The sequence below is a fragment of the Strigops habroptila genome, chromosome 5, assembly GCF_004027225.2.
Source record: "Strigops habroptila isolate Jane chromosome 5, bStrHab1.2.pri, whole genome shotgun sequence".
NCBI lineage: Eukaryota > Metazoa > Chordata > Aves > Psittaciformes > Psittacidae > Strigops > Strigops habroptila.
Window position 1 is genome coordinate 59,246,202 of NC_044281.2, and position 20,528 is coordinate 59,266,729.

Consider the following 20,528-nt stretch of genomic DNA (forward strand, 5'->3'; position numbering starts at 1 on the left):
ATTTACTCAGTTGGCAGTAAAGATCCTATCTTTAAAAAGAACAAAATAAAATACGAGGCAAAATAAAAAGGAAAGAGACTCTGCATGTGTGATAAACAGACAAGAGTGTTTGAAATACCAACTGACTACAACATAAGCAATACCTACATGTTAATCTCTGCTTATTGTTCAGCATCACAAGAGGTATATGACGAGAAAGGTATGTAACAAAAATTGAGGTTCAGGGCCAGAAAGGAGCATTTACACAAATGGAAAGATAGCCAGTAACACAAGGACAAAATGGCTAAAGATATGCAAAAAGGAAACACAGCGCTGACCCCTCTCCAAACTGTTAACAACTTGATTTACAACAATTGCACTTACCAGTATGAAACCTGTCTTGATGGACTGCATCCAAATACATCCGCATTTCATTTGCATCTTTAAATGGTACCTTATCTATTGTCAGGAAGCTGGTATCCTTTAGTGTTAGCATTAGGCAGCACAGCTTTCTACCATTTGGTCGTAGTGTCACAGTTTTAATGTTATGGCTTAGCTGAAAATAAGAAGGTGACTATAAACATAAATCCACTTTTAAAAGGCCCAAATACTTAAAAAAAAAAATCAAACAAACCACTTCCAATAGAGAGGCACTCGCACCGAAATACTTCTCATTGCTTCATTTCAAGCAAACATGAAGCCTCACAGAATTAATGCAACTGGTGGTCTTGGAAGCTGATAGTATCACTACAGCTCAACAGTCGCTATAAGCCCAGATAAACTTTCTGAAACTTGCTTTGCTATTGAGTGTGACGTTTTTGAATGTAAAGAATAAGAGTTTCATACAGTCCCATTCAGCTGTCTGAAAATTCCACATCAAGTTTGAAATATCGTTTAAGATGGGGAAAGATTTAAATGTTAACTACAAACTGCTACTCGGTTTATAATTTGCTCTTGGGGAAGACAGATTTGACATAGCTTAAAAAAATTTGCCGAGGGAGTAAGTTAATAAGAAACATGCTTAGTCTATATGCAACGTTATAACAATTAAGTGGTGCCAGAACTTTCAGGGTTATGGTCAAGCACAAGAACAATTTTAATAAGAATCTGTGCTCCCTAATAATGCCACTGCTACTTTATTATACCACTGCTTAATTGTTACTACATGCTAGGTCACCTATAAGAACTGGCTATTCAGTAAAGGCTCCACTATCTAAGGAGGTTGAGGGTAACTCCTAAAGCAGAGGAAGCAAAACAATCCCTCACACCTGCAGACTGCATGGAAGTTTGACAATACATACCTAAGCATACTTTCATTTTCAATTACCTCCTCCTTTTTTGCTTAATTCCTCATTTTAGCTTTGTCTAAGACCAAGTGCTAGCTACACAATGACCTCCACACCAGGATATTGCTATACTCAATGCTTCATACAAGATCGGAAACCATGGCCAAGGTCATTAAGCACTACACAAGACAAAGTAAAACACTGCCCATCAGATTGGAGCTGTCTCCTAATTTGGCCTGACCTGCATACTGCCACACCACCGTGCTAAACAACAAGGAGGAATTAATAGACATGAACAGTAATTACACCCTAACGCCAAAGTTTCACTATACATTGCTCTAGAACCTGTCCTGTCACCTTCAAATTACACACAAGTTTAAAAATAAAAATTATTCCCAACTTTTATTTAAATTTGTTCAGGTTATATAGAAGACTCAGACAGCAAATGGCACCCCGTGTCCCCCACTGAGATTTCTTTTTTTCCATGCAGATCTCTAACTTCTTGGAAAGTCAATCCAGACACAACAGCAGCTTATCAGAGGCTGGAAAACCTCCTCAATTGGAAACTAAGGGTTGTTTTGCTGGAAAAATTAAACTTATGAAATACTTTATGCTCAACCCTTGGTTTGTTGTTGGGGTTTTGGGGGTTTTTTTTGGGTGGGGATGGAGGTTGGGTGTGTGTTTGGGGTTTTGTTTTGTTTTCCTTTTTTTTTTTTTTAACTATAAGCTAAAAAATGTTTTCAAAGATTTAAGAATTGACAAGGGGGCTCCAAAATTTTGTTCCTCTCAAAATATTAGGCCTGGTGCAAAGGGATTAAGTTACTTCACCATCTCAGTGCAAAACAATCTTTCTCAACCCAAAACCCTATCAAGACAGGGTTCCATCCATACTCGCCACCCACCTGTTATGACCCTGTCTGCACCACAAAGTCTTGCAAGGTGGGGGCAAATATTTCTCTTAATACATATCTAGTATTTAGGACAACTTAGTCAGAGCTCTGAAACATCAGTAAAACATATCATTTGACATAAGAAATCTGATGACACACCAGTCATTGTAGAAAAAAATGTAACCCTGGATCCATCCAAATGTTGTACTATAGAGAAGTGAAAACAGGTGGAGAAATCACCTACATTTCTCCCAGAGCGACTTGTCAAAGAAAGGGAATGCTACTTTTAAAGCAAAACTATCAGGGACTTGTCATGCCTGAGGCAGCACATGCAAGAGCGCTGTGACAGACTGGGGCTGGCTCACCCAAACTGCACTCAAGCACAAGCCTGCAGCACAAGGAGCAGACAGCTCTCCCTGCCTGCTGCTTGCCTCACCAACACTCTTGTGCCAGCGTCTGTGATGCCTCAGGATGAACAGGACCAGAAAGCAGATCCCGCTGAAAAATAACTACCATCCAAAGAACAATATTTGGTCTAAAGATGTGGCATTTCCTCCTCTTCCTCCGCTATCCTAGCTGCATGGTGTCGTATCACCCCCTACACCAGATCTCATATTTGGTCCTTTCCCTGAATTAATTCATGTGAAAACCCTCCACTGAGCTCTCAGAGAGACATGACAAGCGGCAGAGCCAGCAGAGACAAGAGGCTGGAAGCAAAACCTGCCCCTTTAGGCCATGGTTAGCTGTTCTGTAGGCTCATCCTCCCCATGGAATCACCTCTCAAGTCACTGTCACACCACATTAATGCTCATCCAGACAGAAAGCCGCGCAAGAGAATAAGCATCCAGTAAAGATAAGAGACCTATGAGACTCTTCTCAGAAGCAACATGGTCCAGCGCTGGATTAAATCTAACATGCAGTCACAGCATTGTGCCCGAGAAGGCAGATGATTCAAGTCTACAGTAACAGAGGAAGGCACTATCCACAGCTAATGATGTTCTCGCCCCTTGATTTGAAGGCAACTCAGGTTCTTTGCTAAGACATTTCACCACGCAAAGGCAGCAAAACCTGATCTTTCAAAAATAAAGTGAACTTTTTTTTTACCGAGTCCACACACAGAAATAAAGAGCTCAGAGAAAAGTCTGGGGAACACCACTCATGACGAACAACTGTGGCATGAAAAAGCAAAAGCCAACACTTAGGTTAGTTTAGGCTGTTACAAAGTTGCTAAATAAGATTGGATTTTTTTTTTCCCTTCCAACTGCTCTCGTATCCTCTAAATATTTTTGTATCAGATAGAAATTCCTTACAGAAAAGCACTCCTTTACATTCTTTTGATTTGGCGCACTTCACATAAAGGAAGACTGAGCTGAAGCCAAGGACAGAATGAAAAAAACCAACAAAAAAAGGCAATTTAGGCTGAATAGTGCATGAAAATCTTTAACAGTGATCTGCATCAGCCTCCCAGTGAAGGAACCTCATTGCCTGGAATATTTAAAACCTAAAACTGTAACAACTGGTGTGGAGCAGAGTCTTGTTTAAACAAATGGAAGGGTACAATTGTGTTAGCACTGTCACTCCTCAGGTGGGAAAACTGCTAGTACAAAGTGTTCAGAATCTGCACCTCTACATTCTGCAAATGTATTGGTAACTGAAAGGTTACACGTTCCAAAAACCCCAGCTCATGAGCCACGATGCTACATATGTACTTTGGTAACTCTTCTCTGCTTTTTGGTTCTTCCCATTCAGCAGCATCTCGATGCCGGCCTTGGCAGATCCTTTAACAATACACGTGAATAATTTACAGGAGAGTTATACAAAGGGATTAGTGTTCAGGAAATGAGGAACAAGAAAGAGTGACAGAGGGAAGCTTGCATGACACTTAATAGCCTTGAAGAGGACAGCTGTTCACAAAGGAGCACAATCCATGCACTGCTCAAACAAAAGCCTTAATATTTGGTGTACCTGAAACGTCTTTGGACTCCCTCCAACATTGTAGTGAACCACCAGACTCACTTTGTTGTCCTTCTCCACAATTTCAAAGCTCCCTTCTTTCCATTTAGTAATCCCAGTCTGCATGCTGCGCATCCGGACAGGTCCGTGCACCTTTAGCAGAGCCATGCTTTCTCACGGAAAAGAGCTAACAGGGGTGAGCTACTCCACCTTACAGACCTATTCAAAAGGAAAAGTTTATAACTAGGCAGGCCAGATAACCTCTACAGGAAGATGTAAGTGTGGTTTAAAGTTTCTGCTGAAGTTCGGGAGAACAGCTTTGCTAGTATTTGTAAACGCAGTGGAGTTAGACACAAGCAGACTTAGGTTAATCAATTCCCTCCCCGCCTGGGCAGCGACGCGCCGATTTCCCACTGCTAGAAAGCAAACGGACCCGCTCCAGACACACAAGTTCTTATGAACCCTTAAAGCAACTTCAACGGACTTAAGGGAAGTACAGAAGTATCCGAGAGAGTCTGTAAGAGACGGAAACCAAACTTTCGCGAAAGCCCGAGAGGGAAAACGCTCTCGTTCCTGTCGCGACACGGGGGTGGGCCCGGCCGGGGGTCCCCGGGGCGGCGGAGCCCTCCTGCGCTGCCGGGCCCCCCGGCACTCCGCCCAGCGGTGCGAGGAGCAGCCCCGGCCCCGCCGCGAGCTCCGGTCAGCTCGGTGGGGCGCGTTTTGAAGCAAAATAGGAATAAATGAATGAAGCGGCCCCTGCGCGCACCGCGGAGGGTCCGCCCCCCCCCGCTCCCCAGCAGCCCGAGTTCAGGCGCCGGCCCCGCTGCCCTCGGCCAGAGCCGCGCAGCCCCGCCGCCCGCCGGGGCAAGGGCAGGGGGTAGCGGCGAGGGTAGCGGCGAGGGCAGCGCGTCCCGTCCCGTCCCGCCGCTCCATGGCCGCGCGGGCCGCGCCGCTGCGAGGGGAGGCGCCGCGGGGGGAGGAGGGAAGGCGCTGCTGCAGCTGCCGCCGCGGGGGGCGCGGGAAGGGGGGGCCCGAGCCCCGGTACCTGCGTCCCGGCGCGTCCCGGCGCGTGGGGGGGAAGGGGCGGGGGGAGCGGCGGCGGATGGCGGGAACCGGCCAGCTGCGCCAAGACGCCGCGCGACGCACGCTCCCGCGCGCCCGGCTTACGTCACCGCGGCGGCGACGCCCTTCCCGGCGCACCCCGCGACAGCCCGCCCGCCCGGTGCGCATGCGCCGGGGAGGCTCGGTTGGGTTCCCCCGCCCCGGCCCCGTGCGGCCCCGCCGGCGCATGCGCGCAGCGTCCGCCAGTTCGCCCCGTCCCAGCGTCCCTCGCGGCGGGGTGAGGGGTCGTGCTGGGCCCGCGTCTATGGCGGCCTGAGCCGGGCCCGGCGGCAGCAGCGGCACCGCTCCCACCATGCACAGCCTGGCCACGGCCGCGGTGAGGCGGGGCTGGGGTTGGCGGGGCCCCGCTGAGCTCCCTCCCGCCAGCGCCCCGGGGCGCGGTCGGCCGGGGCGGCGGGGCCCTGAGGTAGCGGGAGGCGGCGGGTGAGCGCGTTCGTGCTGCAGCCGCTGTCCCGGGCGCTCCCCCGCGCCTGCCCGCCGCGGCTGCGCCTTGCTGCGCCTTGCTGCGCCGCTCGTGGGGGCGGCGCGGCCCGGCCGAGGGCCGGCAGGGCTTCCCCGGAGGGTGTGTGTCACGCCGGGGTTGCTCTCCGTCCCGCCTTGTGCCCGGGCGCCGCCCGCCCAGCCCGAGCCCCGCTCTGTCCCCTGGGAGCTGCTTTACTTTGTGCTTTGGCTTTAGGAGAAGAGAGGAGTTAGCGAAAACTTCCTCAGAGCGGCAGCAATGGGAGGAAAGGCAGAGGGTGCTCGTTCCCGCTCCCCCTTTTCCCCAGTACCTGGCAGTGCTGTCCGTCCCTTCGGCCCGGCTGGGTTCAGAAATGGAAGCCGAGTTTGAACGATGTGGTTATTGCATCTTATTTCCCGTCTGAGGAAGCTGGTATTTGTGTTTGCGCTTCTGCGAGTGCATGTTCGTTGTGTGTGTAAGAACTGCAAGGGTTGATTGCGTCTGTGGTGAATACTGGGTTTGGGAGGTGTGTTGCAAGACCAGCAGTTAGAGCTCTTTTCAGGTTAATTTAGCTGAAGGTTCTGCATGGACTAACAAGCAAACAATATTGAGTAAAGTACTTGCGAGCAGCACTTAAGAGGACTTTTTAAGTCTTCCCTCTTTGTTTGGGTGCTTGTGACTTTAAAGCTGGGAAATACTTCTGATTCGAAGTGACAATTCCCAGAGCATGGAGAGGTGTGTGAGAACACGGTGAGCTCTCTCAGTCAGCATTTACATTTTTATAGTAATATAGTTCCTAAGCACTTGTCAGAATGCGTGACTGACTGTTGTATCTCCCATTGATCCTCTGTGTCCTAGCCATCTCTCTATAAAAGGATATTTCTTCATTAAGACCATTTTAATAACTTATTTCAGGAATAGAAATCAAATTTAATTGGGCCTCATTTGAATGCATGTTTAATTTCTACATAATTCATGCCACATGGTAGTTCTGTATTGAAATGTTTCTCACTGCAGTCGGTTGGTGTGCTTAGACTAAAAGTGACAGGGAAGGGTCTTTGGCTCTGGAGATGTGCTTAGGAGCTGTGGTGAATTACATTGCCTCTCAGGAGGGTCATGAATTGGCTCAGGACTTCCTCTGGGTGATCTCCGTCATGCTAAAGCTGTGTAAGCCAGAGCACTGGGGAAGCTGGTGGCAGAGCTGACACTTCGATTTCAGACCAGAAGACAGCATAACATGCTAGAGGCTTGAAAACAGGCTCAAAGCGATAAATGCAGCTGTAACTAGCTGTTGGGTTTGAAAGTCCAAGACAAATCTGCTATTGAAGTTCAAAGTTCATTTTGGTGGTTTTGAGTTGGTGACCTATCAAAATAATTTAAAACCCCCATGTATCCAGTTAGTCAACATTCTGCTTTGGTTGACCAGTACTTTTACAAGCGTGCCTAGCAGCAACGGCGCAATTAGGAAAAGAGAGCCAGTTGCCTAAATCCAGTTCATTTTGTGGTTGTTGGAGATGCAGTTGGGCTTGGCTGTTGGAGGTCCTGCTGGTTCTCCTGAGGAGGGTCTTTCGTGGTGCAGGGGTGGCCAGTTTGTGCTGTGTTGAGACACTGTTGGGAACTTTTGCTTTCCCCGAATGCAAAAGAGAGTCTGCCTGGCAGGGTTCTGTCTCGGAGCTTCCAGGATTTGTATGTAAACCTCAGGGCTCTCCAGAATTTTAGGTTTCAGAAGGAGAAAGGGGAACAGCAATAAAGTAGGAAATCAGAAAAAATAATGTCTTTCAATTTAAAGTGAGATGAGCAACTGTAGAGCCTGTGGAAGGCAGTTGGTTCTGGCTAAGACAGATATTGGACATCATAAACTTAATTGTGTGGAAAAACTACTTAGTGTTCTCTAGGGATCACAAGCACATGATTGTGCTTTTAAAGGGTTGATGTATTTAAGCTTACAGGAACTGGAACTTCAGTGAGTCTAGAAAAATAGATGGAAGCTTTAGATAACACCATTATAACAACATTATTGCTGCACTACTTGTCACTACCATCCCAAATAAAAACAAATGAGCTCTCTTCATTCTCCCTCTCTGAGCTACAGTGTCAGTGTTGCCGTTGGAATTGCACTCTCGGCTGTAAGTGCGATGCATTTGTCGGGATTACTAATTTAGTGTGAGGTTCTGGAAAAAAAGTACAAATAAAAATGAGTAGACAAGAGAAAAAAGAGAACAGGAGGAAAGATGAAGAGCTAAAAAGGTATTTGAGCCCTTGAGTATAGGAATTGGTAACAGCACGTTGGCTTATGTATAAAGATTTAAGTTGATGGGGTGGAAGTAGATGGAGGAGAGAGAAATCCCACAGCTGGGGAAGACTCTCCTTGGATATTACTATGGATGCAATATGTGGCTGAATGGAGGAGGGAAACCTTTGCAGAAATAGAAAAAGCTCTGGAGGTGTCTGCCAAAAGTTAAGAGCTCTTCCTTCACCCCCCCGGCAGCTCTGTGAGCCCACCTCTGCCGTATGGCTTCAGGTTTGGATCCAGCCGCTTTCAATTCCTGAACTCCTTTATAGTCAGTGCCTGGGTGATGAGCTGCTTAATAGCAGCGTTGCTGTCAGTGCAGTCAGGCAATGCTCACGTCTGCTGTAGTAAGCACAAGGAGAGTTTCAGCCTGCGTTTGAGAGAAAACCAGACACAGTCTATTTGCTGTTCCCAGACGTGGCGGCTGCACACAGCTGTGGGGATGCTGAGCTGGCTGCGTGCAGGCAAGCTTGGGAACAGCGTACGGACGGGGCTGTGCTTTACTTGAGGAGTGAACACCACAGCAGAATGTTTGAATAGATTTTGAACTGGCTTCTGAAAGTGTTCACACAGGAGGTTTTAATGCTGATGTTTGTCTTCCTCCAAATTTTGTACCTCAATCACCAAGCTGTTTACTTAGGAAGCCTGCTGAGCATTTGTTTGCACCTTGAGTGCTTGTTGTGCCAGCAGAGCCATGAGGCAAACTTTGTCTGAAAGCCTTGTGCCTTTTCTTCTCCACAGAAACCAAGCTACAATTCCACAGTCCCTGTTTCTCTTCCTTTCTTTCCCAGCCCTCCCTCATTTTTTTGGCTTGAAAGCCTGTTGGCCTTGGTGCTGTTCTTTCCCTGGTGCTCTGAGAAAGGCAGAAGAGAAATCCTTTATTTCACCCGAGTACTAGAAAATGTGCCTTGACTGTGAATACAGATCTGCCCTTCTCTGGGTGCATCTTGAACAGGAATTTCTGCACAAAATCAGTTTTGAAAAAATCCTTTTTACCTCCATGCATGTAAACAAGACACACGGGATGAATGTGAGACATCTCTGGCAGCAGGTGTTACTGGCTGTGAACAGTGTCGTGCTGATGTTGGAGTAGTGATGGTTTTTATAGTGTTTGTATGAATATTTTTCTCACATACGTTGGGTGAATCCCATTGGCAGTTTCTAATGCCATGGAAGGTTTTGGAGAGAAAAAGTAGCATCTGCTTTACTTTGAATTTGTGTAAGCATGCACTTCAAGCATGAAATGAGTGTGTGCTAAATGCAGGTGGAGCAAGTGATTGCTGGCTGAAGTATGTGACGTATATGTGACGTCCCCAGGAGCTCTGCTGGCACAGACAAGCAGCAGCATGAGCCTCTTATATTGCTGACCGAAGTTACAAGGTACTACCTGACAAGTGCATTGAGACTGTCCTAATGAGCCAGGCCAGAAAGTAAGACCTTTGTTTCAAATAGGTGAAATAATAAGACTAATTGAAGGGAGGGATCCATATCCAGAGCATCCAAATGCAGCTTTAGTTCCTCCCTCCCTCTGACAGGAGAGTTTTGAGCACTTTTTTGTTTAGCTGCCAGGTTGTGAGAAGAGTTCGGCTGAGACTTGGGTAAAATGTTTGGACTGACGTTTTCTTGTATCCTTCCCAGCCTGTGCCAACAGCGCTGGCTCAGGTTGACCGTGAGAAGATCTACCAGTGGATCAATGAGCTCTCCAGCCCTGAGACACGGGAGAATGCGCTGCTGGAGCTGAGCAAGAAGCGCGAGTCTGTGCCTGACCTTGCCCCGATGCTGTGGCACTCCTTTGGCACCATCGCAGCGCTCCTTCAGGTGGGTAAGATTGATGGTGTCTTTATTCCCTGGTGCAGCGCCGGCTCATTGCAGAGCTTGTGCATCCATAGGGGAGGCACTGGTGGGGTCCCCTTCTGCCATTGCTGCAAGAATGATGTATGTTGGATCATGTGGTGAGGGAGCAGATGTGGGAAGCCCATTTGCCATTAATCGTCACTAGCGAGACAATGTGTGCAGAGACTGCATGATTTCTAATTAGGCAGCTTACATAGTTGGAAGAGGGACAGGCAAGTTCTTGGGTGGATGAGCTTCCTGTGGATCGTGTTCTGCTCATTTTCATACCATGTCGTAGTAGCCACAACAGTCTTACTCCTAAGATCTCTGCTTTGATTTGTTTTGCATGAGCACTTCCTGGTCAGAAGGTTGCCCTTGCAGGGAGCCCGCTGGAAGGGCAGCAGGGGAAGCTGCTCACTGCCCCACAGATCCTTGCAAGGGAATTGCATCCCATGTGAACTTGCATTCCATGTGAAACTGAGTGGCTCAGCTTGTCTCTGGGCAAACTGCTCTACAACTGATGACTGGCTGTCTCTCAGTGCCAATCTAGTAATTTCTTTCAAAGAAGGAGAGAAAAAGAGTGCAGCACTGGCAATGTCAAACTGTTCTCAGAGTGCCCCTGAAACAAGCGAAGAAAATTAGAAGGGAGCTATAGTTGGAAGCAGGCAAATTTCTGAATTAGATTTCTCACCCTCAGCTGCTTCTCCTGCATTGAGCTAGAAGAGTATCAGCAGCTACAGTGTGAATAGAGTGGGTGTGCTCTGCCTCTAGGCACAGGAACAATACTCCTCTTCGATCTGGAAGTTTGGAACAAAGCAGTTCCTACACTAAAGAGGCAGGAAACCAAATGAACCCTTTTTTGCTGAAATTAAGGTTTGAAGGCATTGCTGTGACTCCTTGTCGAATTGACTCTGACCCAGCAGCATGGTAGCTGTCACGTAACTGCAAAGTGATGCATGGTAAAAGCAGACTGTTATCTCCTGTCACCATAGTTCCTTGCTGGGCAAGTGCTTTGGTGCAGCTTTCTGCTGTTTTTTTCCTGTAACTTTTCTTCACCTGTTAATTTTTAGGAAATTGTAAATATTTATCCATCAATCAACCCTCCGACTCTGACAGCTCATCAGTCCAACAGAGTCTGCAATGCTTTAGCTCTGCTACAGTGTGTTGCATCGCATCCTGAAACAAGGTAAATGTTTCCAAGTGCATGAGTTCTCTGAGGCGTTGGTGCTGACAGCCCAGCCTGGCTGGCTGGCTCCAGAAGCACATAAGCTCCTTTCTTCTTTTTCACCAGGAGAGGGGGAACAGGGGACAGAGCTGGAAGATAGACAGCTGCCTACTGCTTTGTTTGCACGGATTATCAGGATGACAGCTTTATGCTGGTCCTAAATGCATTGCGTTCCCTGGATAATCCCGAGATCCTGAAATTCCCAAAACGTTGGGTTGTGGCAGATCCTGGGAGCTCAGCCAGAGATAAGGGTGCCTTTGTGCTGAGTGCTGTTTGCAAGATCCTTGTTTTAATAAGCTTACAGTTATATGGAACAGCAGCTTACAGTCACTTAGACCAGCTGTCCAAAGGGTTGAATGAGCAGGACTGTCCTTCCCAGAGACCATGTGTAGTAAGGGAACAATAGCAGAGCCATGTCTGGAGTCCTCAGCCGGTGCCTGACTTTTCTCAATCTGTGCCCAGCCCATGTCAGCAGGGAAAAAATGATGTTGGTTCAGAGATCCATGATCTCATGTTTCTGTTTCTGCTGAGAAGAAAGCGTGCATAGCTGAAGTTGTTTTTCAGCTGCTGCAAAGTAGTCAAAGTAGTTTTTCAGCTGCTGCAAACCTTCCATAAGATGATATCCAAAGAAATAGGGTAGTTTTACACCACACACCTTTACGTTTAAAGTTTGAAAACTGAAAACAGAGGAAGAATGTTGGGTGATTGTGCAAGAGAGGTTCCCTCTGGTAGCAGAATAAGCTCCAGGTTTCACTCACGGTCAGAAGGCAGTGTGAGGACTCTTGGGGAAAGGTAGCTGTGCACATTTAAACTGTGGTAATGCCTAGATATCAGCCTGTCTGGATCTCTGCCATGCAAAGGCTTTGTGCATGCATTGTGGCTGATTGTCCCTGCTCATGGGAGCTAGCAAGGTGAAATGCAGCAGTAAATGTACAAAGCAGAGGGTCTGGGTAGCAGGAAGAGGTAATAAAAATGACAGGATGTGCTCTGTTCCTGGTCAGCTGGAAGCAGCAATGCAGGTAACTGACAGTTTCGGTGTTAGGTTTTGTGCTGCACCCAGTGCAGAATTCACTTCATACCTTTCCATCAGAGAACAAACTGTTATCCTCTTCTGAGGAGCAGCAGCAATGGTGTCTGTCAGGAATAGTCGGAGGCTCTGCATGGCAATGCTGGACTGTTAGCTCACTTTGTTTTCCTTGTGTCTCACATTGGGTGTTCTGCCATTCCAACAGGTCAGCTTTTCTGGCAGCTCATATCCCTCTCTTCCTGTACCCCTTCTTGCACACAGTGAGCAAGACACGTCCGTTTGAGTACCTGCGGCTCACGAGCCTCGGAGTGATTGGTAAGCAGCCAGACTAATGCTGGAGCACTGGTTTTTATCAGGTTGGACACAGTTCATGCAGGAGAGACCTGCAGGACCAAAATCACAGGTCTGTATTGGGATCTTCTGAGTTATGTAGTAGTAACAGAAAGACCTGATCACTTTTCATCAGTTGTAGAGGCAGGTTCCTCTTCCTGAGTAGGAACTGGGCTTCTCACTACTAAGAAAACACTGGTCTGGATGCATTGCCAGAAATACGTTCCCTGTGGATGCAAGCACCTGCAGGCTTCTTGTGCCTTCACCCTCAGCCCAGCCAGCTAGAGCCTGGCATGGGTGGGCACAGAATGGGCTTTCTTTGGGTATTTGCCATTGATTGACTTGGGTGTGTTTGCCCTGTCTTCCCTTTATTGTGTTGTTTTGTTGGTTCTGTTTGTTGTTGGGTTTTTTCCTTTCTGCCAAAACCATTTATCTCTCAGTGCATGAAGTAAGAGGGTCTTAAAATGCATTTCTTCTTCCCAGAGATTGCTGCGGGTGGCATGATCCTCTTGTGTTTGTGTTACCACTGGGGGACAGCCAAGAATGCATCCCCTTTCTGAAAAACAAGCAACCCCCAAACTCAGCTTGGTTACTTGTATGCTGCCAAAGTGATTTCTTCTCCAGCCATGTGCTGCAACACATTTAGGCTGACAGTTGCTCAGCCGGCCATTCACACTTACTGATTCCTGGGGAGGACGCAGCACAGGCTGCCTTTGAAAGGTGAGGTTTTTTGAAACAATTTATCATTTATTGATTTTTGGGTTTGTTTTTCCTTCCAGGGGCCTTGGTAAAAACTGATGAACAAGAAGTGATAAATTTCTTACTGACCACAGAAATTATCCCCCTGTGCTTGCGCATTATGGAATCTGGCAGTGAACTCTCCAAAACGGTACCTACTCTTTTAGTCTTAATTAAGACTTGTTGTTTATCTCTGACTGACCAGGCAGCCAGTAACCTGCAGGGTTGGCTTGTGTCCTCTTGCAAATGTTGGGGCAACTCTGGGTGGGGTTTTTATCTCCTCAAAAAACCAAACCAAAATGACCAAACTAAACTGGAGTTCCTGAGCTTGGTAGTTTTGCTGGGGAAGATTTAGCTGCTTTCAACACCCATTCCCTCCTTTGCAGCCCTTGAGAGTAACTTTCAGGGCTGAACTGGACCAACTTTCCTTGGCCTGGGAGAGCAAACGCTGTAGATGTGCAGTGCCGAGGCTGGGTGGCAGCTGTTAGTGGTGGTTATGGGAATCTTCACCGCACTGGGCCAGGTTGCTCTCTCCTCTGATCTGGGGCCCCTTTTCCTCATGAGCTCAGATCTGTGGTTAGACTGGTCCAATGACCCAAGTAGGCTGGCCAAAGGTTTTAGCCTGTGTGTGCTTCTCTGATGAAGCCTGCAGACATAGCTGCCTGAGGTGCTTCCAGAAAGTCATGTGTCTCGTGATGAATCAGTAACGCTCAAGATGAGAACTGAAATCCGCTTGCAGGGCCAAGGGGCAGATCCTTCTGCTTCTTGCTCTGTGACCAGAGTAGTGTGGCTGTAATCCCGAGGCTGTCCTGAGCAGCCTGGCAGTAGTTGCTGACTTACACAACCTACATCCAGTTGTCTTTTACACACTGCTTTGTGTCCATCTCTTTAGCTGGAGACGCCAAACATTGTGTAGTGTCCTGCATTTTCTTTGGCTTTAAACTTTCACTGAGTAAAGCATTTGCTGCCTGCTGAAAGGCCTTTCAGCTCTGGGCCTGCCTTGAAAAGAACACAGCACAAAGGGTGTCCTTTTCAGGATAGATAAGTTGTTCATATGCTTTCTTTTCTGCTTTCTCCCCATTCTAGGTTGCTACGTTTATTCTTCAGAAAATCCTCCTGGATGACACAGGGCTGGCATATATCTGTCAGACTTACGAGCGGTTTTCCCATGTTGCCATGATACTGGTAAGATTATTTGATTTTAAAATATTTGGGCTTGTATTTAAAAAAAAAAGAAATAATAAGAATAAAAAAAAGATGCTCTAGCAGCCAGCTTCTTCAGTAGCTACTTCACTGCTCTCTGGCTGGAGCAGAGGATGATGGAGGCAAATGGGTCTTGGGCTTATTGCTTGTGACACTGTAGTTCTCTGCTTCTGCGTGTTTCCTTTGTATATCTCTGGTTTGTGTGCCAAGAGAACACATATTAGGTGTAATATACAAGTTCCCAAGATAAACTGAGCAAACATCTCCAGAGAAGAAAAAGAGTTTTCGGGTTTGTTGGTTGGATGTGAATTATTTATGTAAAAATAACCACACAGCTCAGACCATGAACCCATTTCCCATCTCTGTCTCCCACAGCAGAGCAGCAGGTTCAGCAAAGACGTAAAAGCAGGGCCAGCATATATGATACTTGCCCTTGTAACAGTCCTGCAGCTGCAGCTATTTTCAGCTTTGGATTTCTGGGGCCAGTTGTGGGTTTTCTATGCAGTAAGCCCCAGTGTTTGTCCTATCCTCCCCTTGAACCCTTGGAAACTTTTTGCATCCGCTGTGTCCTTTCCCAAGTTGTTTCATGGGTTTCCTGTTTGCTGCCTGGAAGGCCAACCTCCTTTTTTTTGACTCTTTCAACCTCAGTCCTAAAAGCTGCTGCTTATGACTCTAATTCTTGTCTTGGAAAGCTGAGAAAGCAGACTATTTTTGCCCATTCCCTGTGCTCTGTGAAGGAGAAGCTTGGGTACTCATAATTGTTCATCCAGGAGTAATAGCCCCAGCTTGAGCTTTATTATCTTTGAGCTTGCCAAGGGGAATACATGTCTGCCCTGGAATAGCTACTGTCCTGCTTTTGTGTTTGATTTGTTGATGGTTTGCTTTTTAAACATCAGTCTCGGGAGAAGAAAATGCAGCATTAAGTTAAGCGCTTTGCAGTGCTGGTTCTGTGCCTAAATGTTAATGCTTTCATTTCGAATATTTATTTGTCTGTTTCCCAATCGTAAAGAAAATGTTTCCTCCTAATTCACCCACAAACAGCAAACTATGAATGATTGGGAGTGGATGTCCATAATATCCAATGGGACATGGTTTTTGCATTCAAGAAAAGGATCGGCTTTGATGAAAGTACATCTGACGTGGGGGCAAAGCAAAGGATGCAATTAGAAACCCTGGGGTAGGGGAGGCCAAGGAAGAATCCATGGCTGGGAATGGTGCAAAGGCAGAAGGATGTGAGCACATAAAGCTGTGTTAACATGGGAGAAGTCCTCGCTGTGGGATAATCCTTCCATTGGGTGAAGCACTGGCATGATTAATATTCCATAGTGCTGCGGAGAAAGATTTAAACATTCATAGACATTTCTGTTCTCTATTTAAAAAATCAGGATAGCGTACTCCTGTCTCATGAGGGTGATGATTTACATACTTGTCTGCTGGTAATAGAGTAAGATGTTACACAAGTATTAGATGCTTTTAGAAGATCAAGTTAGCATTTCCCATCCAGGAGCTGTGTGAGGAACTCTTTGACTTGTTCTTTATTTAGAAGAAATATTGGTATCCTGGGGAATTGCTGAGAGCAGGAAGCTTGCAAAAGGGCAGACGAGGGGGACCTGCTAATTGCTCACTGGCTAAATATCCAAATACAGGTGAACTTGGCTAATGGGGGAAACGGTTAGTGCCAGCCAAGGTTAGTTTTACAGGAAAAAATACCTCACTGGGCAGATCTGATTGACTCCTAAACATGCGGAAGCGGATAAAGTCCTTCAAAGCAGGCATGCGAAGGCATCAGCACTGTTCTCTAGGCTGGGTGTGTTCAAAGGTGCAATCATGTGCAAAGACCTAGATGGTGTGAGACATAGAGGCTGGGCTGGGGACATCTGCCCTGGTCTTGCTTCCCATTGATGGCTTACTGAGGAATGTAGTGGAAAGAGAGAATACAACTGTTGGGTGCATAAGATCAGATGTGGATCTTAGTGTACGTGGTGTGGGTGAGCCCCGTCCTTCGGCATGGCTTCTCGGGCTGCTGGTAATGTTTTAAAAGGGTGTTGAAGGCAGCACAGATGAGAACAGGGAGTGTTCCAGAGCTTGGGAACACACATCATGGGGTGACAGCCTGAGTTTAGGAAAGCATCTGGGTGACGTTCACCTTCCTCCACGAGGGGGAAGTCCCAGGTTCTCTTTAATGTAGCGGATAGTCGGACCACTAAGCAGTCCTGGGGAGGTGAAAAACAAAGAGAGATGAGGCAAGCTTTCCCCGAGATGCTGGGAGAATCTGTTCCAAGCCGTGGCTAGCTGCTCCACTCAAAGGCAGCTTGGCAAGCAGAGCGCCAGGCTCCGTACGGGGGTATCGAGCTGAGAGGCAATAGGCTGTGGGAATGTGTGGGAAACCAGAGTGAGTGATTTAATGGTTTTCCCCATTCTCTGCTGATTGTGAACCTGTTTGTAAAACGACTTTTAACTGGTGGCACTGGCCTCTCAAACAGGGTAAAATGGTCCTGCAGCTCTCCAAGGAGCCGTCGGCACGGCTACTGAAACACGTTGTGCGCTGCTACCTTCGCCTTTCCGATAACCCCAGGTAAACATTTTACGAGTTTGGGCAGGGGCTTCTCCTGCTCCCTGGGAAGTGCAGTTCTTCTCCATGGTGCCCGCTGAGGGAGAGTCAAGGTTCCCTGTCTGTCCTTGCGTCAGCCTTCAGCTCAGTGTGAAAACTGGGTGGGTTTTTTGGTTGGTTTGGGGGTTTGGGCTTTTGTATTTCTACTCTCATGGTACATGGGAGAAACTGTGTCTGGGGCTTGTGCAGGTTCAAGCTGTGCAGGTTACGACTGCCTGAGCTCAAATGTAGCTTGAATGAGAGACGAGGTAGGAACTGGGGTGGAAGGTGCGCTGTGCTCTACTGCATCATGGGGGCTGTTAGCAGTAGAAGCCAATAGATGGAATTCAGTTGAGGGAATACATGTTAGTTTCATGCCCAGAGCCGCTGGGTATGTATTTGTTGTCTTGGCCTCTCCTGGCATCACATTGCTCTTGGCTGGTGGATGTCAGGGCACAGGGTTGGCTTGGTGGGGTCAGTGTGAGGGGTGGGAGCTGTGCTGGCTGGCTGAGCGCCATGTGCTGCGGTGGTGGTGCTGCACGGTGCTTTCCTCCTCTGGTCCCACCAGGGAGCCCTCAGGTAAAGGAGCATGGTGTCCCCAGTGGGGGTTGTTCCCCTCTTGCCCCTGTGAGTTTATTTGTTGGGCCCCGTTTCTTGTCTCTTGATGTAGGGCACGTGAAGCTCTCAGGCAGTGCCTTCCTGACCAACTGAAGGACACCACCTTCGCCCAGGTCCTGAAGGACGATACCACCACCAAACGCTGGCTGGCTCAGCTCGTCAAGAACCTGCAGGAGGGTCAAGTCACTGACCCACGGGGCATCCCGCTTCCTCCGCAATGACTGCTGGGGGAGGTGGGGGACCGGGGAAGAAATAGCTCAGGTTTACAAAGAACCAGGCACAGGTAGCAACAAAGCGGGCACGCCAGCCTGCTGCCAGCCTGTCGGACCATCCCACCCAGCCAAAGGGCTGCTCTGTAGCAGCGCAGCACGCCTCCGGGGATCACACCACCAGCAAATGCTGATGCTACAGCTTCAGAAACCCAGAAACAAATCAATCAAACCCATCTGTAAGGATCCCCGCCTCCCCGGGAGGCTTGGCTGGCATCTCTCCTCCCACTGCCAGGCAGGGGGTAGTGCAGATGTCCACTCTTCCACCTAGCTCAGCCTCCTCCCAGGCGGTGTGTGTGACACGGGGGTGTGCGCCACGTCCCTCCAGGTCTTGTCACTTCTTGTTTACATGTCTGTTTAGATGAGTGAGCTGAATAAAAGCAGATCCAGTTGTTCTATTCCCTCTTAAGACTGCTACTCGGCTGCAGGTAGCCCAGGGACAGCTTTCTTCCTTGCCAGCACATCCTTGTTCCTGGCTCTGCACCTGGCTGGCACAGTGAGCTTCTCTCTTCCATTTCTTTGGCAGGGAGGCAGTGGCTGGAGCTGGGCCACCACGTTGCTTGCCCCAGGAGGAGGGGTGGATTACTTGTGGTGAACCCACACGTCATAAGCTTGCTGCCCAGGGCTCTAGGGGAGGAGAAGACAGCAGGACTGCGGTGCTTGTGCTGTAAATAGTACACTCCTGCAGCTAACCAGCGGCCAGGGCTGATGGCTGCTGGCCTCTCATCTAGCCCAGCTCTTGCCCAGCTGGGCTGCTGTCTGGCTTGTCAAACGGAGCCCAGTGTAGGGAACCTGCCTTGTGGCCGGTCAGCTGATGAACCCTGCCGCAGAACAGCTGGGAGCAACACCCTGCAGGCTCCAGGTATGGCAGCTTCCGCACGAGGCGCCTGTCAGTCCTGCTCCCCTCCTTTTCCCCCTTCCTGCAGCTCCTCTCTGCCAACTGGGTGCATCCATTTCAGCTTTCAAACCTGCCTTGGCATCTGCCTCGGCCCCACCGCAATTAAACTGGACCTGCAGCCGCGTACCTGCCTTCCCTGCGCTGAGGCGGTGGTGTGGCTGCGGTTGGGCTCTCGGAAGCAGCCAAGGAGCTCCCGGGCTCTGCCGCAGCGGAGCCTGTCGTGGCTGCAGGCGAGCCTCGGCAGCTACTTGATTTCTCCCCCCTCTGCCAGTAGCCCATTTTGCTGATCATCTGCGGTGTTGTGCCAACAGTGTCTTAAATCCCATCTCGTTTCCCTCCCTCTCTCCTCCCCTTCCAGCCTTGCATAACAAGGGCAGAGCATGGCCTCTTCCTTGCCCCCGGGGTCCCGTTTTATAATCCTCACCTTCTTTTCCCTCCCCTCCACCCTGACCTTCACAGGGTGTGAAAATGCTTCTGTTCGGTGGTTTTGGGGTTTTTGTTTTGTTTTGTTTCTTTTCTAAATTCGGATTAATAAATAATAAAACCAAAAGCTAGCACAGATTGCTCCTGGTCTGGTCTCTTGGGGAGGGCAAGCGGTGAAGGGGGGGATTTATTGCAGGTGGGAGGAAGGGGGGGGGGGGGCTGCGCCAGCCTGGGGCTGTGAGCTGAGGAGAGTTCGTGGCCTTTCCTGGCGGGAGCTGGTTGCATCCCTGTGGCACTTCGTTTCTGCTGGAGCAGGTAATATGAAGGGGTTCTGAGGAGGATGTGCTGCTCCCTCTTGATTTGCAGTGTGGGTGCAAGTGCTGCCACACTCTCCCACTCACACTAGAGCATCGGCCACCTGAGGTTTGGTCCTTGCCCTGCAGCGTGTGCACCCAGCTCAGCCTGCCTCAGTGCACCCTGGCTTGAAGCCCCAGCCTGGGTGCCCCGGAATGCTCAAACCATTCCCTGCTCTTCGGGTCCTGCATGTCTCAACTGCAGGGGCCTGGCCCTGGAGTGTCTGTAGACCACCGTGCCCTGGGAAGGGGCCAGGGACGTGCTGGGGGCTTTCTGTGCCCTGTGGATGTGGAGCTCGGGGTGCAGGCTGGTCTGGGGCGGGACAGGCTGTGCGGGAGGGTGGCAGTGGGGGCTCAGCCCCAAGCGGGGGGCACTGTAGGGTGCTCCCGCCACCGCCTCCCCCTCATCCGCCTCGGGAGCGGCGTGACCTTAATCCGAGGCGACCTTGGGAGGCGGCGACTGCGGGGCCGGAGTGTGCGGGGCCCGGGGCGCCCGGGGGGCGGGGGTCCGGGGGCGGGCTCGCCGCCCTGCCGCTGCCGAGGGGCGGGCAGCCCGGGCAGCCCCGGCCCCGTGCGGCCGCGGGCGGTGGAGCACCGGCGGAGCGGCGCGGCGCGGCACCGGAGAGCGGGTACGGGGCTGGGCGCCGCGTCCTCCGCGCCGGGACCGGGCGTTCTGCGGGGGGAGAGGGGCGGCGGGGCGGGCTGCGACCCCCGGCGCGGGCAGCGCTGCGCGGGGCGGCTGGCATTGGGGTGCAGGGAGAAGCGCCGGCGGGTTTGTCTCCTTTGCGTTTAGCTGTCACTTGCGCCCCACCACCCTCCGAGTCCCGAATCCGCCGCGTTTTGCTGCCCCATCCTGGAGCCCCTGACCCCCTCCCCGAGCCCCTCCGACCCCGCCAGCCGCCGGCTGGTTCCCCTGCATGGGTCAGGCTCCGTGCCCGGGTGCCGCTGCGTGTCCTGGGGCGGGTGGGAAGGTTGTGCGGGACAGTGGGACTGAGCAGAGCTCCGGGACAGGGGCACTCTGTGCGCACAGCAGGGCAGCAAGAAGGTGGTGGGGTGCTCGGG

The 20,528-nt window shown here is 49.8% G+C and overlaps 2 protein-coding genes across 7 annotated transcripts in view; one reads left to right on the plus strand and one right to left on the minus strand.

Moving 5' to 3' along the window:
* Nucleotides 1–5,257, minus strand: part of USP37 (ubiquitin specific peptidase 37) — a 36,916-nt gene extending 31,659 nt beyond the window's left edge. For 2 of the 4 annotated variants that reach the window (XR_003991353.1, XM_030485476.1), the window contains exons 1-2: nt 4,121–4,418; nt 364–535 (exon numbers count right to left, since the gene is read on the minus strand). Coding sequence is in view for 3 of the 4 variants with exons in the window: in XM_030485476.1 (XP_030341336.1) it covers nt 364–535; nt 4,121–4,276 (328 nt within the window). In the remaining variant the exon portion in view is untranslated. Of the gene's footprint in view, nt 1–363; nt 536–4,120; nt 4,419–5,153 lie in introns of those variants that run through there. The other 2 variants (XM_030485478.1, XM_030485477.1) reach the window with 2 other exon arrangements.
* Nucleotides 5,258–5,372: 115 nt separating this feature from the next.
* CNOT9 (CCR4-NOT transcription complex subunit 9) lies at nt 5,373–19,244 on the plus strand. Of its 3 annotated transcripts, none has more exons than XM_030485482.1 (8): nt 5,373–5,546; nt 9,598–9,777; nt 10,863–10,978; nt 12,250–12,359; nt 13,154–13,263; nt 14,199–14,297; nt 16,799–16,890; nt 17,576–19,244. In XM_030485482.1, exons 1-8 carry the CDS (start codon nt 5,523–5,525, stop codon nt 17,742–17,744), a joined length of 900 nt encoding a protein of 299 aa, XP_030341342.1. In that variant the 5' UTR covers nt 5,373–5,522; the 3' UTR covers nt 17,745–19,244. The 3 variants fall into 3 exon arrangements, with proteins under 3 accessions (XP_030341342.1, XP_030341341.1, XP_030341340.1); XM_030485481.1 differs by having other exon boundaries at nt 5,402–5,546; nt 17,570–19,244; XM_030485480.1 differs by lacking the exon at nt 5,373–5,546 and adding an exon at nt 6,018–8,899.
* The last annotated feature ends 1,284 nt before the right edge of the window (nt 19,245–20,528 follow it).

What these genes read in the sequence shown, in the direction of transcription:
- CNOT9 (XM_030485480.1), top strand. Translation starts at nt 8,861, where the DNA reads ATGTGCCTTGACTGTGAATACAGATCTGCCCTTCTCTGG. An exon ending in CCATCGCAGCGCTCCTTCAG is followed by an intron (nt 9,778 to 10,862) that starts GTGGGTAAGATT and finishes GTTAATTTTTAG; the next exon opens with GAAATTGTAAATATTTATCC. An exon ending in CGCCTTTCCGATAACCCCAG is followed by an intron (nt 16,891 to 17,575) that starts GTAAACATTTTA and finishes CTCTTGATGTAG; the next exon opens with GGCACGTGAAGCTCTCAGGC.